We start from the raw sequence: 17,847 nt of genomic DNA, 5'->3' as shown, positions 1-17,847 counted from the left end.
CCCAGATGCTGTGACCTATGTGTGCCTCATTCTTTTTAAGGCTCATTTATAATTTCTTAACATTGTCTTCAGGTGTGTATTTTGTCACAGTAGGTATCAATGTAAGAAAATCCTATACTGCTGAAAGTAAACCAGTTACAAAAAAAGTATTTTAAATATTGATGCCAAGTTTCCTCTATGGACTAAATTAAGGCATTTTCTCCATTTTATAACTCATTTACAAAAACAGATTATAGTTAAGTAATCTTAACTATAAGATTACAGTGAAGTAATCTTCTGGCATGCTTAATTCAGAGTGCAACCAAGGAGGATGATCAAGACCATGAAATCTAGGTGCTAAAGACTTTATCACTATCAAAGAATGTTAAGTTGAAAGGGATATTGTAATCTCTAATACAGATGAGTCAGCCCTTTTCAGGCAGGTGTGGGCTAAATGTTAGCATTTTTAAAAAAGCATCCCAGATAATTCTGATGGGCAGCCAGGGATGAGAACCACTGCCCTAACCCAGCCACCAATACTTTCATTTATCAAGTGAGGACACTGAGGCCCAGAGGTGTCAAGAGTCCCACCCACATCTCTGGGTCTCAGTGTCTTCACTGGTAATCAGGAAAATGCAAATTAAAAGCCTAATGAGATACTATTATACACAACAGATTTGCATAAAATTTTAAAATATGATGGTACCAAGATTTTGGCAAGGATATGTAGCCATAGAAACTCCCACATATACTGATAATCATTTAAACTGGATAAATTGGTACACCTGCTTTGGAAGACAGTCTGCCACGATCTAATAAAGTTGAAGACGCGTATTTTCTTTGACCCAATAATTCCGGTCTTAGATTAATAAACTAGAGCATTGCATGCTTGATGAGGTGACATTATCCCCCAAAGTAGCAAAAATTGGTTTTTGGCAGGTGAAAACAAGTCTTAGATATTACAATGGTTGGTGGCTCTCCAAAACTCAACCCTCCCTGACAAAATTCTATTCTTTAGAATTATTTTAACTTAAATTCTAAAATTTTAGTATTAAATTTTCTCCCTAGAAGCAGTGATATTGAAAAAAAAGGTTGAGAAATGCTGACTCAGATACACACAAGAATGCTCCAACCAGCTGATACACACAACCAGCACTCTTTACTGTAGTCCCAAACTGGAAGTGCTACAAATGTCCATCTACAGTAGAAGAGAAATTGTAGTATACCCAACTGTGGAATACTATACAGCAATGAAAATGAACCAACTTTGGCTACACACAGCAGCATGGAAACCTTCACAGTACTGAGAAAAAGAAGACACAAAAGATTATACACAGTATAATTCTATTTATAAAAGATCAATGTCGTGCAAATGAAATTATATTGTTTAGGGATCCATATACCACACAGAAGCTGTAAAGAAAAGCAGGGGAATAATTATCACAAGAGCCTACAGGGCAGTTACCATTAGGCTTATGGTCAGGAAGCAAAACATGAGATGGGCGAAGAGCAATAAGGTATTTTTTGGTGTTTATATTATACTTATTTTTAAAATTATATATAATGTTTTATGTTTTCTGCAAATAATTCATTTTTTTTTTTTTTTTTCTCGTGACTGGCGCTCAGCCAGGGAGTGCACCGGTCATTCTTATATAGGATCCGAACCCGCAGCGGGAGCGTCGCCGCGCTGCTAGCGCAGCACGCTACCGAGTGCACCACGGGCTCAGCCCCAAATAATTCATTTGAAAATATTGAAGAAAAAAGCAGGGGAGACATTTTCTTGGTACTTGTCATTTTAATTTTCCAAAAGCATTGTTTGGATCAAGTTATTCCTCTACTCACTGGTAATAACACAAGTCACCTCAAATGTGCATGGTGCTTTCACACTTTCATTTACACAATGTCATTTGCATCTCAGCCTCAGTAGGAAGGAGTGAATCCAAACCACTTCTCTCAAAGGAGGTAATCGCTTAAGTTAGAGGGACTAGTAGAATACCAGGGGCAGATCTCATGGGGAAGGAATCAGGCTTTGACAAGCAGAAGGACCAGCTGAACAATGTCCGGAGGTGGGAGAGAGCACAGCACAGAAGAGAACTATGTACAGCAAGCAGAACTGAAGGGACACATGGGGACACAGTAAAGAAAATGCTACACTCAGCTGTTCTTTTGGGGGAGTTAGTTTCAAAACAGATAAGAATGCTCATAACGCCAAGGTCAAGGGTTCAGATTCCCGTACCCGCAAGCCACCAAAAACCAAACAAAAAACAACATCAAAACAGTTAAGAATGCTCTTTTAAAAATCACCATTTAATCATGCAGTCGCCACAGTTTCATATTACAAAGCTTTTACACAGATTTTTTTGAAAGGTAATATGTATTCTTATACTCTATTAGCAAATAGCTTTTTTTAACAGGTTCTTCTGCAACAAAACCATCTTTGCTAATCTCTTTGACACTCAAATTATATCCATTTAATACAAATGACCATTTTAATGGCTAATGATTGTTCAAAGTTCAATTCAAGACATTTATGTCCAAAGGCCTATGGTACTGTATATCAAGAAACATTTTTATTCTAAAAAAATCTGTAGTGATTTTCCATTTGGTTCACTTGTATTTAGCTTACAATAACTAATGTTTATATTATACTGCTAAGATTTCAGAGCACATTATAACACCAACTTTGTGGGGTAGGTGTTAACCCATTCTACAGATAAAGCCCATGCAAAAGGAGATGACGGAACTAGTAGCAGGACCAGGAGTAAATCCCTACTCTTCAGGACCCAAATCCACGCTCCTTCCACAAGACCACCCTGTTTCTAGGCCCATGCTGCTAAGGGTTGAAGAGAGCTCTGCTTTTTCAGCCTAGTGATCACAGTATTTAAGCACAACGCTTTATTTCCACAGGTCACTGTTGAAAGAGAGGAATGGGGAAACAGCATAAATACACAAATATTAGGGTGTAGAAACCTGAAATAGTTTTCTCTAAAAGGTTTGTTCTGAATTGGTGCTTCAAAACATCAATTCAATGGTTAGAGCTGACGTTAGACAAGAATAACATAAATATTGCATATGTGTGTCTTTTATGAAAATGAAGTATCTTAAAAACCTTTTTTAAAGCCAAGTTTCTTTCCTTTCAATAAAATGATGAGTAGTATTAGGTATAGCATCTTCCAAGGAGGATTAAGTTAGGAAAACCACAATATTTTAAGTCAACAGCAAATCAAAACGAAACAAAATTTTAAAAACTCCAGAAAAGTTTACCTATTTGTAATTAGGAACTCAATAATTTTGTCCTGTAACAATATGATACAGATATTTCGAGTTTTAACACTGAATTTTTTTTCCCCACCAGACAGCTTAATAAAAAGCAAGTGAGGGACAGCTCTTAATATGCCTTTATGATTTAGAGAAAAGTAAAGGCCAGGAAGAAAGAAGATATGTTACCTCCCTTTTCCCAATGGTAAGTCCAGAGATGGAATCACGAGTTTGTCAGTGAGTAAAACCTCATTCCCACCGATTTTATTAGAAGCCAGTTTTTTAAGAGTAGGAAAACACAGCGCTGCTGGCTGGCGAGGGCCCAGGAAGGTTCTATGAAAGAAACCATGCTATCCGAGAGTGCAATTGTAAGGAAACAGACAAAAAGCGAAACTGCTTTTGGAAACTGCTCAGTATGAAAGTAGAAACTACTCTCCATAAAGCAGAACACTTCCACATCACCCTGCACACACCTTTCTCTCTCTTCCAGGCTTAGGAAATGCTTTGTAAGCCTTCAGATGTACAAAGATACTGAGCACAGCTAGGTTTCATAATGTCCAGTTAACTCAGCAAGTCAATTCACATATCTGAGCCTTGACAACCTCATCTATAAAATGGGGCAATAACTACTTCATAACATTTTTGCGGGAATCAAAAAGGTAGGTACAAAAGCACGCTGAAAATGACAGATAATGGAATCAACATTAGTTGCTACACTCCTCTCAGTTCTTTTCATCAGGGATCTCAGATGATTTCATGCCAGGGCCATCCTGGAATGCCTTCTCTGGTTCTCTCCTACACTTGGAGTTCCAATCTTCAAGGCCAGCTCAAAACCCAACTCTTGCACGTGATGCTGCTGAAATCCTGCAGAATATACTGAACCACGTGCATGCCCACTGCCCTGGAGCTTCAGTTGTTTTTTTATCCTACATCTCCAACTATGTCATGTCAGTCTCCTGAAGGCTCGGCCTCTTTGATTCCCACACCACCATGAACTCGTCAAGAGGAATATTTGACTGATAGAAGCGATGATAAAACATCAAAAATATTTTTTAAGAAAACGAAAACGAAAAAACCCCACACACCTTAGGATATTTCACATTCCCTTCCCTCCCTGCTCCCCCACAGCTAACTGAGAAACAAGATGGATCAAAAAAACCAAGATCCCAGAACCCAGAACCAAGAACCAATGTAATTTTACAGTCTCAAAATATGGAAACCCCCCAAATTCAACACATAGCAGCTGTTATGTTTGCAAGTGAGAAGGGTCAGCTGTAAAAACATAGCCCTTAGAATCACAGTCACAGGGTGAGCTACAAGAATACCTCCTGGGGAACCCTCCACTGCTGATGCAAACTCAGGACGTCGCTGGGCAGCACCCCAGGCCAGAGGCTCTCCACTTCCTAACCCCTCAAGAATTCCTTTAGTTTTCACCCTCTCTCATAGACTAGATTTTGAAAAACCTCTCCCACCCAAAATACATTAACTTACTTGTTTTAATAATTCAAAGGTGAGAGCTTCTGACTGGGTCAGGCAAACCAGTATTCCATTCCACTCTGAGACAAAAGAATTTAGTTGAAAAAAAAAATCTCTATGGTTTAGTTGGTCATTGTAACCATCTTGAGTCTTAAATGTTTTGTTTTTATTTGGCTCTTCTCAATATTGAAAACAGCCTTCATTAGTCCCATTCCTACCTCTGTAAAATCCTCAGGCACTGGGGACCTGGGGTGGAGGATGGGTAGGAGCCACTGCTCAGGACTGGGTGGCTCCTAGGGCAGCCTTAGTTAGACCAGGATGCTCAGATGACACCTGGATCAGAACCTCATCTGGAAGAGGCCTGCCTGGAACAGCAGGACCTCTGGGGCACACTGCCCAATAGGATAATCGTCTCTCATTTAGACAGGAGGGTGAGGGTGTCAAGAGAGTGAAAAGATACCCTCCAGTTGATATACCAAGTGACCAGTGCTTAGGTGTTATTGGTAAGTATAAAGTTACCAACTTGAGGAAAAAGCAAACAATGGTTTAAAATCCTGTGAACCACGGGGAAAATTTGGATGTGTGCTGGATTTTAGGTGTTATTATGGAATTATTGTTCATTGTTCTATGATGACGATGGTATTGTTTATATCAAAGTGTCGGGTCCGCCACCGGCCAGAGGGATGGGGAGGGAGGGAGGGATGAGAGAAAGAGGGAGACAAGGAGGGGGGAGAGGGAGGGACCGAGGGGGAGAGAGGGACACAGAGAGGGGAGAGGGGAGAGAGAAACCAAGTGTGGCAAGATGTTAATTGCTGAATCCAGGCAGAAGGTATATGGGTATTCCTTGTACTTTTTTTTCAATTTTTCTGTGTGTCTGAGAATTTTCAAACTAAAAAGTCTTGACGAGAAAAGAAAATCCTGTGGTAAAGAGGCATTTAAAAATTCAGACGTGGGCTGGGATTTGGATTTTCTGAACACCTGCTTAAACTTACAAAAATAGGTAACGAAGTGTCCTCATCTTCCCCTAACCCCTCCATCTTGATGGCTTCTGTGGCTGGAATTGACATTTGGACGCTCTCTCTCCCCTAGAAAGCATGAAGGGAGGCAGCCAGCTGCTGGGCACCTTCTGTATTTCCCAAGTATTAACTAGCTGTCACAGGGCAAGAAACGTTTAAACGAGGTGAACAGAAACTCATGCTTCGAAAACTGAGTCACAATAAAAATGGAAGAGACTGTTGTCATAATCCACACAAAATTCATTCCTACAAATAAACTGACATCCTAGGACAGCCTGTCACAGACAGAAAATCAATACTGCATGCAGAGAGAGCCAGAAAAAGAAGAGGGGAGGAGCAAACACAAGGCACCCCAACTCTGTGCATGAGGGCTAAACGCTTGCTTGCTTTTTAAGCAGCTTTACTGAAATATAATTCACACACCACACAACCCACCACTTAAAATGTACAATTCAATGGCTTTAGTAGATTCACACTGTGCAACCACCATCCCTAAGATGAGAACATTTTATCACCTCAAAAGGAAACCCTTACCCATAAGCAGCCACTCCTCACTTTCCCCCAAACCGCCATCCCCACACCGTTGCAACCATTAATCTACTTTCTACTCTTTGGATTTTTAAACTGGACATTTCATATAAATGAAATCCTACAACATATGGCTTTTTGTGACTGGCTTTCACTTAGCATAAAGTTTTCAAAGTACGTTCATATTGCAGCATGTATTAGTAGTGTTTTCCTTTTTATTGCCAAATAATATTCCACTAGTCCAATGTATAGCTGCATCGTGTTTATCCATTCATCAGTTGGTGGACATCTGGGTTGTTTCCACTTTTTGATTCTTATGAATAAATAATGGTGTTATGATTACTGTGTACAAGTTTTTGTGTGCACACGTTTTCATTTCTCTTGGCTGTATATCTAGGAGTGGAATTCCTGGGCCACATGGTAATTTGTGTTTAACTTTTTAAGGAGCTGCCAAATTGTTCTTGAAAGTGGCTACTCAATTTTATACTCCCACCAGTAGCATATAGAGGTTCCAATTTCTATACATCCTCACCAACCCTTGTTATCGTCTGTCTTTTTTATTATAGACATCTTGTTGGATATGAAGCAGTATGTCATGTGATTATTGAACATCGATGTATTTTCTTTGGAAAAATATCTATTGAAGTTCATAACCCATTTTTTAATTAAGTTATATTTCTTTTTTATTCCCTATAATACTGGATACCAGTCCCTATCAGATTCATGATTTGCAAAAAGCTATTTCCCCCCATTCTGTGGTCTGTCTTTTCATGTGTTTGATAATATCCTTCAAAGCACAAAGTTTTAAATTTTGATGTAGTCCAATTTATCCATTTTTCTTTTGTTAGGTACTTTCTTATTTAATCTCATGGTAATTGTGAGAGGTAGGGATTATTAATCCTATTCTATAAATGAGGAGAATGAAGATCAATGAAGTTAAGTAAACAACCCAAAGTCTCACACAGGGCTGCTGCATACGCTTCTGCTCAGCACAACCCACGCAGTTGAACTCAGTAGTCTTTACCACATGTTGGAGCTGGGGTATGAACTCAGATCCAATCAGGCCAGGGTTCAGTCTACTCAAACACTGTATGAGTTCTATGGTGTAATATGGTTAATTTTAAAAGAAACTGCCCAGATATTACTCTTCCAGCATTCTAAGGATGCTGCCATTACTTAAAATAAGAGGGCTTTGGAGCTCATCTTTGGAAGTTGTACTGAGAAGTAGAGCATGTTTTATGAATATACTCAATTATGGCCATGATAGGCTTGAGTTTATGAAGAAGCCAGAAGTCCTGGGCACCAAGTCTGGAGAGTGAGGTGTGATTAGAGTGGATTATACCAGTTGGGATTTGTGTACCAGTAGTATACCACTATACACACCAATCAACATAAAGTACAAGAGATGTTCTTTTAAGGCTCAGAATAGATCTAAATCCCAAAAGAATGTGTCCAAAAATGTTTCTAGGAATGGCAGCCAGATATAATAAATACCAGAGAATATTTATAAAACGTATAAAAGGTAATCACTTTGGTACATTTTTTTTTTAACATTTTGATATAAAAAGCGATCATCTTTTTCTTTCTTCATTATAACTGGTATATTTGAGTCAAAATCACTGAATTGGCAGAGCTCAAAAGGATTTCACATGTTTCTATCTTCTCACTTTAAGTGGGGAAACTGATGCGCAAAATGCTTAAGTTTTTCATCCAAGGTCACTCAAAAGAACACTAGCAGAACCAGGACTAAAATTTAAGGAGGACTTGGTTCCCGTGTTCTATCTCTTAACATTAGCTGTCTTTGCTTTGCTTTTAGCGTTCATGATTTTCCTCCTCCTCTCTCCCATAGAGCTCCAAGTGGATTACACCATTGAAGACTCCTTTTCTGAAGGGTGGGGAACTCTGCCCAGACTTCACTGTCTAGTCTCCAACTGGATCCTTCCGTAATACCAATTTATCTAAACATCTCAAATCCATGTAGATAACTCTGACAGCAAATAAAAGGGACATTTTATAAAGTGAGTTCTGAATGAGATATTGCCAAGCTTTATTTCAAAAACCAGGCTGCAGTTCCCAATCTAAGAATTAAATGGCTTTCTGCCTGCTGTTTCTGCCTTTCCTCCCTCGCTTTGGAGAGAAGGCCAAGGCTGTTTTGAGAGATTGCTTCATAAGGAAAAATCAAGGCAGGGCACAGTCCCAGGATGGGCCAGCACAGGTTGCAAGTGAGCTAGCAGAAGGCTCTGGAAAAAGAGAACTAGATTAATGAGCAGCCTAGGTCAGTCCCCAGAGCAATTTCTCTCCATTGGAAACAGGCCTGAGTGCTGACACGGGGGTTTCCCGTAGCTTCTACTGGCCTCCAAAGGCATATTTGTCATCGGAGGCTCTTGATGAAGCTGTACATAAATATCTGACTGTTGTTAAATACAAAACAAAAAAAATATTCCACAGGAACCAAATCAAAACCAGCTGTGTGAAGGAGAGGCCAAAAACTCCATGTAAGTGCAAAAGGCCCAGCAGAAACACTTGTTAATTGTGTTATTTACTTTGCTGAATAGTAAATTGCTGTGCCAATGAAGTCATATCACATGATTATGATGTTTTTCATATGACTTTCCTGCTATGAGAGAAATGGGCATTTTCTAGAATTCTGAATTCTGTAGCAGATGAGTCAGAATCCGAATTTTAATTCAGAATCAACCCATCAGTTCAGCCCTGTTTATTTCTGCTGGACTGTTTATGATTTTACAGCCTATGTTACAGTTGTTGCTAAACTTTCTTTTTTAATGATCATTCATTAATCCCCAAATCTGCAGAAAGGAAATTGTGTTTAACAAAATCTCGACAAAAAATGCAGACTATATTAATGGAGTGCTGTAACTGCAACCCTGAAATCATAACTGCACAGTATATCATCAAATACTGATAGTATAGACAAGGCAAGGGAATAAAACATAGCCTGAAATTAATCCTGGAACCATGAAACTTTCAAACTTTCAAGAATAAGAATGAGGTATTTCAGGGGAGTTGGGTTATGGGATTTGAGAATTTGAATTTCTCAAGTATACACCAATATGTTTGTTCTACTAACTCTCTTATTAATCAGTCTTTTCTCTCCAGTTAGATTGAATTTGAAAATATTTTGGGAAGAGCTGTGGTCAGCCCCCTCCACCTGGATGCAGGCAAGAGAGCATGCCCAGGGTCCTAGGCAGCAGCGGAGGGCAGCCCCCTCTGTCCAGAAGCAGGCAAGACAGCACACCAAAAACATCATTTCCATGCAGATGGTCCACCACAGACACCTCCACAGCCATGGCTGCCACAAAAGCAGTTTGATGTCATAGCAGTAGCCACAGCCACTGTGCAGGCAGTCCACCAGACATTTGACTGCTTTGACACGAGGAGATACCAGCAGAGGTCTCTCTCCTCAAAGCCCACTACAGAGTAACAGAAGAAGCAACTTCTCTACCAGATGACCAGATATCAATACAGAGATACAAGAAATATGAAAACTCAAGAAAATATCACCAAAAGAATACAATAATTCTCAAATACCAGACCGTATAGAGCAAGAAGTTCCTGAAATTCCTTAAAAGGAATTTGAGCAACAATCTTAAGGAAACTCAGTGAGATATGAGAAGACTCAGTTAGACAACATAATGAAATGGGAAAAATAATCCAGGATGAAAAGGAGGAAGTTTACAAAGAGATTAATACCTTGAAAAAAGATGCAGTAGAACTCAAGGAACTGAAAGATTAATTCAGCAAAATAAAAACACAACTGAGAGCTTAAGTAGCAGGCTAGGATAAGCAAAAGAAACAATTTTTGATCTTGAAGATAGTCTTTTTGAAATAATCCAGGTGGACCAAAAAAAGAAAAAAAAATTTTTTTTTAATGAAGAAAATCTAAGAGAACTAGCAGACAACCTTAAGCACATGAACATTTTGAATCATGGGTATTACAGAAGGGAAGGAGAAAGGAAAAGACTATTTTCATTAAATAGGAAAATCTATTCAATTAAATAATAACAGAAAACTTCCCAGGTATAGGGAGAGACTGGACCTTCAAAATCCAGGAGATTCAAAGTTTCTCAAACAGATTCAACCCACAAAGACTCTCTCCAAGATACATTACAGTCAAACTGGAAAAACTCAAAGACAGAGAATCTTAAAAGAAGCAAGAGAAAAGCATCAAGTCACAGATAAGGGAGTTCTTAACAGAAAAATAGCAGACTTCTCAACAGAAACTCTATAGGCCAGAAGAAAATGGGATGATATATTCAAAATACTAAAAGAAAAAAACTGCCTATACCTAACAAGGTATAATACTATACCTAACAAGGCTATCCTTCAGAAATAAGGGGAAAATAGTGTGTTTTCCAGACAAACAAAAACTGCAGGCATTCACCAGTATACAAGCAGCCTTACAGTAAATCCTCAAGGAAGGATCTGGAATCCAAAAAAATGACAATCACTATCACAGATACACAAGAAAGAACAAAACCCACTGGCAGAACAAAAATGCTAATGAGAAAGAGAAACTAAATCTAACCACCACAAAAAATAGTGACAATGTAATAATGCCCCTGCTCTATTTCTGATTTTAGTAATTTTGATCTTCTCTCTTTTTCTTGGTCAGTCTAGATAAAAGTTTGCAAATTTTGTTGATCTTTTTATTTTTTTTTTATTTTTTATTTTTTAAATTATTATTTTTTTAAATTTTATTTTGTCAACATACATTGTGGCTGATTATTGCTCCCCATCACCAAAACCTCCCTCCCTTCTCCTTCCCCCCCTCCCCCCAACAATGTCCTTTCTGTTTGCTTGTCGTATCAACATCAAGTAATTGTGGTTGTTATATTTTCTTCCCCCCCCCGGTTTTGTGTGTGTGTGGGTGTGTGTGTGTGTGTGTGTGTGTGAATTTATATATTAATTTTTAGCTCCCACCAATAAGTGAGAACATGTGGTATTTCTCTTTCTGTGCCTGACTTGTTTCACTTAATATAATTCTCTCAAGGTCCATCCATGTTGTTGCAAATGGCAGTATTTCATTCGTTTTTATAGCTGAGTAGTATTCCATTGTGTAGATGTACCACATTTTCCGTATCCACTCATCTGATGATGGACATTTGGGCTGGTTCCAACTCTTGGCTATTGTAAAGAGTGCTGTGATGAACATTGGGGAACAGGTATACCTTCGACTTGATGATTTCCATTTCTCTGGGTATATTCCCAACAGTGGGATAGCTGGGTCATATGGTAGATCTATCTGCAGTTGTTTGAGGAACCTCCATACCATTTTCCATAGAGGCTGCACCATTTTGCAGTCCCACCAACAATGTATGAAAGTTCCTTTTTCTCTGCAACCTCGCCAGCATTTATCGTTCAGAGTCTTTTGGATTTTAGCCATCCTAACTGGGGTTAGGGGGTATCTCAATGTGGTTTTGATTTGCATTTCCCGGATGCTGAGTGATGTTGAGCATTTTTTCATATGTCTGTTGGCCATTTGTATATCTTCCTTAGAGAAATGCCGGCTTAGCTCTTTTGCCCATTTTTTAATTGGGTTGCTTGTTTTTCTCTTGTAAAGTTGTTTGAGTTCCTTGTATATTCGGGATATTAATCCTTTGTCAGATGTATATTTTGCAAATATTTTCTCCCACTCTGTTGGTTGTCTTTTAACTCTGTTAATTGTTTCTTTTGCTGTGCAGAAGCTTTTTAGTTTGATATAATCCCATTTGTTTATTTTTCCTTTGGTTGCCCGTGCTTTTGGGGTCGTGTTCATGAAGTCTGTGTCCAGTACTATTTCCAGAAGTGTTTCTCCTATGTTTTCTTTAAGAAGTTTTATTGTTTCAGGGTGTATATTTAAATCCTTAATCCATTTTGAGTTGATTTTAGTATACGGTGAGAGGTATGGATCTATTTTCATTCTCCTGCATATGGATATCCAGTTCTCCCAGCACCATTTGCTGAAGAGGCAGTCCCTTCCCCAGTGAATAGGCTTGGTGCCTTTGTCAAAGATCAGATGGCAGTAAGTGTGTGGGTTGATTTCTGGATTCTCTATTCTATTCCATTGGTCAGTGTGTCTGTTTTTATGCCAGTACCATACTGTTTTGGTTATTATAGCTTTGTAGTATAGCTTAAAGTCAGGTAGTGTTATGCCTCCAGCTTTATTTTTTTTGCTCAGCATTGCTTTGGCTATGTGTGGTCTTTTATTGTTCCATATAAATGTCTGGATAGTTTTTTCCATTTCTGAGAAAAATGTCTTTGGAATTTTGATGGGGATTGCATTGAATTTGTATATCACTTTGGGTAGTATGGACATTTTCACTATGCTGATTCTTCCAATCCAAGAGCATGGAATATCTTTCCATCTTCTTGTATCCTCTCTAATTTCTCTCAGCAGTGGTTTGTAGTTCTCATTATAGAGATTTTTCACCTCCTTGGTTAAATCAATTCCTAAGTATTTTATTTTTTTGGTGGCTATTGTAAATGGGCAGGCTTTCTTGATTTCTCGTTCTGCATGTTCACTATTGGAGAAAAGAAATGCTACTAATTTTTGTGTGCTGATTTTGTATCCTGCTACTGTGCTGAAATCATTTATCAATTCCAGCAGTTTTTTTGTAGAGGTTTTAGGCTGTTCGATATATAGGATCATGTCATCTGCAAACAGGGACAGTTTGACTTCATCTTTTCCAATCTGGATGCCCTTTATTTCCTTCTCTTCTCTGATTGCTCTGGCTAGTACTTCCAACACTATGTTGAATAGGAGTGGTGAGAGTGGGCATCCTTGTCTAGTTCCTGTTCTTAAAGGAAAAGCTTTCAGCTTTTCCCCATTCAGGATGATATTGGCAGTGGGTTTGGCATATATGGCTTTAATTATGTTGAGATACTTTCCCTCTATACCTAACTTATAGAGGGTCTTTATCAAGAATGAGTGCTGAACTTTATCAAATGCTTTTTCAGCATCTATAGAGATGATCATATGGTCCTTGTGTTTGAGTTTATTAATATGGTGTATCACATTTATTGATTTGCGTATGTTGAACCAACCTTTCATCCCCGGGATGAATCACACTTGATCGTGATGAATAATTTTTTGTATGTGTTGCTGTATTCTGTTTGCTAGTATTTTAGTGAGGATTTTTGCATCTATATTCATCAAGGATATCGGCCTGTAGTTTTCTTTTTTGGTTATATCTTTACCTGGTTTTGGTATCAGGATGATGTTTGCTTCATAGAATGAGTTTGGGAGATTTGCGTCCGTTTCAATCTTTTGGAATAGTTTGTAAAGAATCGGTGTCAATTCCTCTTTGAATGTTTGGTAAAATTCTGCTGTGAATCCATCTGGTCCTGGGCTTTTCTTTGTTGGGAGCCTTCTGATAACAGCTTCAATCTCCTTTATTGTTATTGGTCTGTTCAAATTTTCTACGTCTTCATGGTTCAGTTTTGGGAGCTTGTGTGTGTCCAGAAATTTATCCATTTCCTCCAGATTTTCAAATTTGTTGGCGTATAGTTGTTTATAGTAGTCTCGAATGATTCCTTGTATTTCAGATGAATCAGTTGTAATTTCGCCTTTTTCATTTCTAATTTTGGTTATTTGAGTCTTCTCTCTTCTTTTTTTTGTTAGCCATGCTAATGGTTTGTCAATTTTATTTATCTTTTCAAAAAACCAACTTTTTGATTCGTTGATCTTTTGAATTGTTTTTCGGTTTCCAATTTCATTTAGTTCTGCTCTGATCTTAATGATTTCTTTCTGTCTGTTAACTTTAGGTTTGGATTGTTCTTGTTTTTCTAGTTCTTTAAGGTGAAGTGTTAGGTTGTTCACTTGCCATCTTTCCATTCTTCTGAAGTGAGCGTTTAATGCAATAAATTTCCCCCTCAACTCTGCTTTTGCAGTATCCCACAGGTTTTGGTATGATGTATCATTGTTTTCATTAGTTTCAATAAATTTTTTGATTTCCTGCTTGATTTCTTCTTGGACCCATATGTCATTAAGTAGAATGCTGTTTAATTTCCATGTGTTTGTATAGTTTCCAGAGTTTCGTTTGTTATTAATTTCTAGTTTTAATCCATTGTGGTCTGAGAAGATACATGGGATAATTCCAATTTTTTTGAATTTATTGAGACTTGATTTGTGACCTAATATGTGATCTATCCTGGAGAATGATCCATGTGCTGATGAGAAGAATGAATATTCTGAGGTTGTTGGGTGGAATGTTCTGTAGATATCTGCCAATTCCAATGGGTCTAGAGTCTTGTTTAGATCTTGTGTTTCTCTACTGATTCTTTGCCTAGATGATCTGTCTAATATTGACAGTGGGGTGTTCAGATTCCTTGCTATTATGGTATTAGTGTCTATTTCCTTCTTTAGGTCTAATAGAGTTTGTTTTATAAATCTGGCTGCTCCAACACTGGGTGCGTACATATTTATGATTGTTATGTCTTCTTGATGGATCAGTCCTTTTATCATTTAGTGTCCCTCATTGTCTCTTTTTATGGTTTTTAGTTTAAAGTCTATTTTGTCAGATATAAGAATAGCTACTCCAGCTCGTTTTTCTTTTCTGTTTGCATGGTAAATCTTTTTCCATCCTTTCACTCTTAGTCTGTGTGAATCTTTATGGGTGAGGTGGGTCTCTTGTAGGCAGCATATAGTTGGGTCCTCCTTTTTGATCCAGTCAGCCAGTCTGTGTCTTTTGATTGGGGAATTTAAGCCTTTTACATTAAGAGTTGTTATTGAAAGGTGTTGATTTATTCCTAGCATTTTATTGGTTGTTTGGTTGTCTTAGGTGTCTTTTGTTCCTTGCTTCCTGATTTACTGTTTGGTTTCTGTGTTTGTTGGTTCCTTAGGTTGTAGATAGCGTTTTTGTTTGCTTGTTTTCTCTTCATGAATGCCATTTTTATTATACTAGTGGGTATTGATTTTTCTTGGGTTTTTATGGCAGTGGTAGTTATTTTTCAGGAACCAAACCCAGTACTCCCTTGAGGATTTCTTGTAAGGGTGGTCGTGTGGTAGTGAACTCCCGCAGTTTTTGTTTGTCTGAGAAATATACTATTTGCCATTCATTTCGGAAGGATAGCCTTGCAGGGTAAAGTATTCTTGGCTGGCAATCTTTGTCTTTTAGTATTTTGAAAATATCATCCCATTCCTTTCTAGCTTTTAGGGTTTGTGATGAAAAGTCTGATGTTAGCCTGATTGGGGCTCCCTTATAGGTGATTTGACGCTTCTCTCTTGCAGCTTTTAAGATTCTCTCTTTGTCTCTGAGTTTTGCCAATTTGACTATGACATGTCTTGGAGAAGGCCTTTTTGGGTTGAATACATTTGGAGATCGTTGAGCTTCCTGGATCTGAAGATCTGTGACTTTTCCTATACCTGGGAAGTTTTCTGCCACTATTTTGTTGAATATGTTTTCAATGGAATCTCCATTTTCCTCCCCTTCTGGAATACCCATGACTCGGATATTTGAGTGCTTGAGGTTGTCTGATATCTCTCTCAGATTTTCTTCCATGTCCTTGATTCTTTTTTCTTTCTTTTTGTCTGCTTGTGTTATTTCAAACAGCCCATCTTCAAGTTCAGAGGTTCTCTCTTCAACTTCGACAAGCCTGCTGGTTAAACTCTCCGTTGTGTTTTTTATTTCGCTGAATAACTTCTTCAGTTCAGCAAGTTCTGCTACATTTTTTTTCAGGACATTGACTTCTTTGTAGATTTCCTCTTTCAGATCCTGTATACTTTTCCTCATTTCATCATGATGTCTAGCTGTGTTTTCTTGTATCTCATTCAGTTTCCTTAGAATTATCACTCAAAATTCCTTGTCAGTCATTTCAAGGGCTTCTTGTTCTATGGGATCTAGAGTTTGAGATTTATTAACTTTTGGTGGTGTACTTTCTTGATTTTTTGTATTTCTGGTATCTTTTTTTTGATGTTTATTCATTGTGGCAGGGGGTTTCACAGTCCACCGGTTTGAGACTAATGAATAACTAGGATGTTGCTGTGGTTGCCAATTTCGTATGGCTACCTTCGTGGCTGCTCAGTTGGCCTCTAGTGCCTTGTGTGTGTGGTTGCCTCGGGTCTTGGGCTTCTCCGGGGAGCCACCTTTCTGGTCAGCTTGGACTCTGCTGGGCTGGTGGATCACGTACCACAGGGTGTGTGATCGCTGTTGAGCTTTCACTTCCTGTGCAGGACTTCTCCCTGTTCCGTGTGCTCTGGCCCAGGTTGTTGGATCATGCAGTTGTTGATCTTTTTAAAGAATCAAAAAAGTATGTATATTTTTGGCATTTCTCATAGCACAATGTTGAACCCATGGTTGGAATGAAATAAATACATGTGAACTGATATTTATTCTATCCATAGGATGAGAAATAACCCTAAGAAGATAAATCATAGTAAATTTTATGAAACATGGTGATGGAGTTTGGATGTGTTGTCCCCTCCAAAACTCATGTGAAAATTTGATCCCCAATGTGGCAGTGTTGGAAACTGATTGAGTCATGGGGATGGATCCCTTATGAATGGATTAAGGCTCTCCCTGGGGGAGGGGGAAGTAATGAGTGAGTTCTCACTCTGTTAGTTCCTGAGAGAGCTGATTGTTTAAAAAGACCCTGGCACCTCCTTCTCTCTCTCTTGCTTCTGCTCTCTTGCTTCCTCTCGCCATGTGATCTGCTTGTACCCGCCGGCTGCCTGCCACTTTCCGCCATGAGTAGAAGCAGCCTGAGGCCCGTGCCAGATGCCGCTGTCCCAGAATCATAAGCCAAATGAACCTCTTTTCCTTATAAATTACCCAGTCTCAGGTATTTCTGTTATAGCAACACAAAATGAACTAAAATACATGGCTAAGGCATTCACATGTTTGATTTAGACTGAGCCTTTCTGCAACAAATACAGCAATTTAAAAAATATTTGGTAAGCACCTAAGCAGCTCTAAGACTTGCATACCTTGTGGTTCATCAACTTCAAGGCCATTTCTTTGAGTTCAAATAGGATAAACAGAGATCTAGGAAGAACAGACCTAGAGTCAGGGTTAATCTCTAAGTATCCAAACCCATTCTCAATAATGTCCTTAAATAAGGTCAGAACTTCCTGCAAATTTCCCTAATTCAGATGGCAACATTGTAAGAGGGTAGGAAGCTGAGTGGGGCCATTCCTTCCTGGGGCCTTTCTAATACCCAACAGGCAGAATGTAACTATAATTTGGCAACCAGATGGGTTATAGATAAAGAATATGGGAGTCTGTCAAAGGGCCCTTCTTTACAAAACACAACATTAGCAAAGGCAAATGGCATCTATGTGGTGAGTATTTTTAATTTTTTAATCTGTAACTTGAAGATAAAATTAATCTACCACACACATTTCTCATTAAAAATTTTTTTTATTGCATCCTAGCTCTATAGTCTCTCCTCATTGCACTAAATGAAATAGGATAACCCTCCTTTATGTGGCTAAATCAATTTTACAGTCCTGTTCCTTGTCTCGAAGCTCCATCTCCATCCCTCCTCCGAGGTCATCCAGTTATTTTCACTCACTTACCTTATTACCTCAAAATCATCACTACCCAAAACAAAGTCATCTTTGTAAGCCTGGCCCCACGTCCCCATCCTGTAC

The 17,847-nt window shown here is 38.5% G+C and overlaps 1 protein-coding gene across 4 annotated transcripts in view; it reads right to left on the bottom strand.

Moving 5' to 3' along the window:
* ATG7 (autophagy related 7) overlaps positions 1-17,847 on the bottom strand; it is a 262,622-nt gene that overhangs the window by 94,657 nt on the left and 150,118 nt on the right. Inside the window, exon 19 of one of the 4 annotated variants that reach the window (XM_063114002.1) lies at positions 17,182-17,239. The exons of 2 other annotated variants lie outside the window; for them this stretch is intronic. In XM_063114002.1, the coding sequence (XP_062970072.1) occupies positions 17,219-17,239 (21 nt within the window). In that variant the 3' untranslated portion in view covers positions 17,182-17,218. Of the gene's footprint in view, positions 1-2,817; positions 2,891-17,181; positions 17,240-17,847 lie in introns of those variants that run through there. One more of the 4 variants, XM_063114003.1, reaches the window with a different exon arrangement.

Source organism: Cynocephalus volans, chromosome 11, assembly GCF_027409185.1.
Source record: "Cynocephalus volans isolate mCynVol1 chromosome 11, mCynVol1.pri, whole genome shotgun sequence".
Classification (NCBI taxonomy): domain Eukaryota; kingdom Metazoa; phylum Chordata; class Mammalia; order Dermoptera; family Cynocephalidae; genus Cynocephalus; species Cynocephalus volans.
The sequence above is the reverse complement of the archived record's forward strand: the minus strand, read 5'-3'. Positions and strand labels throughout refer to the sequence as shown.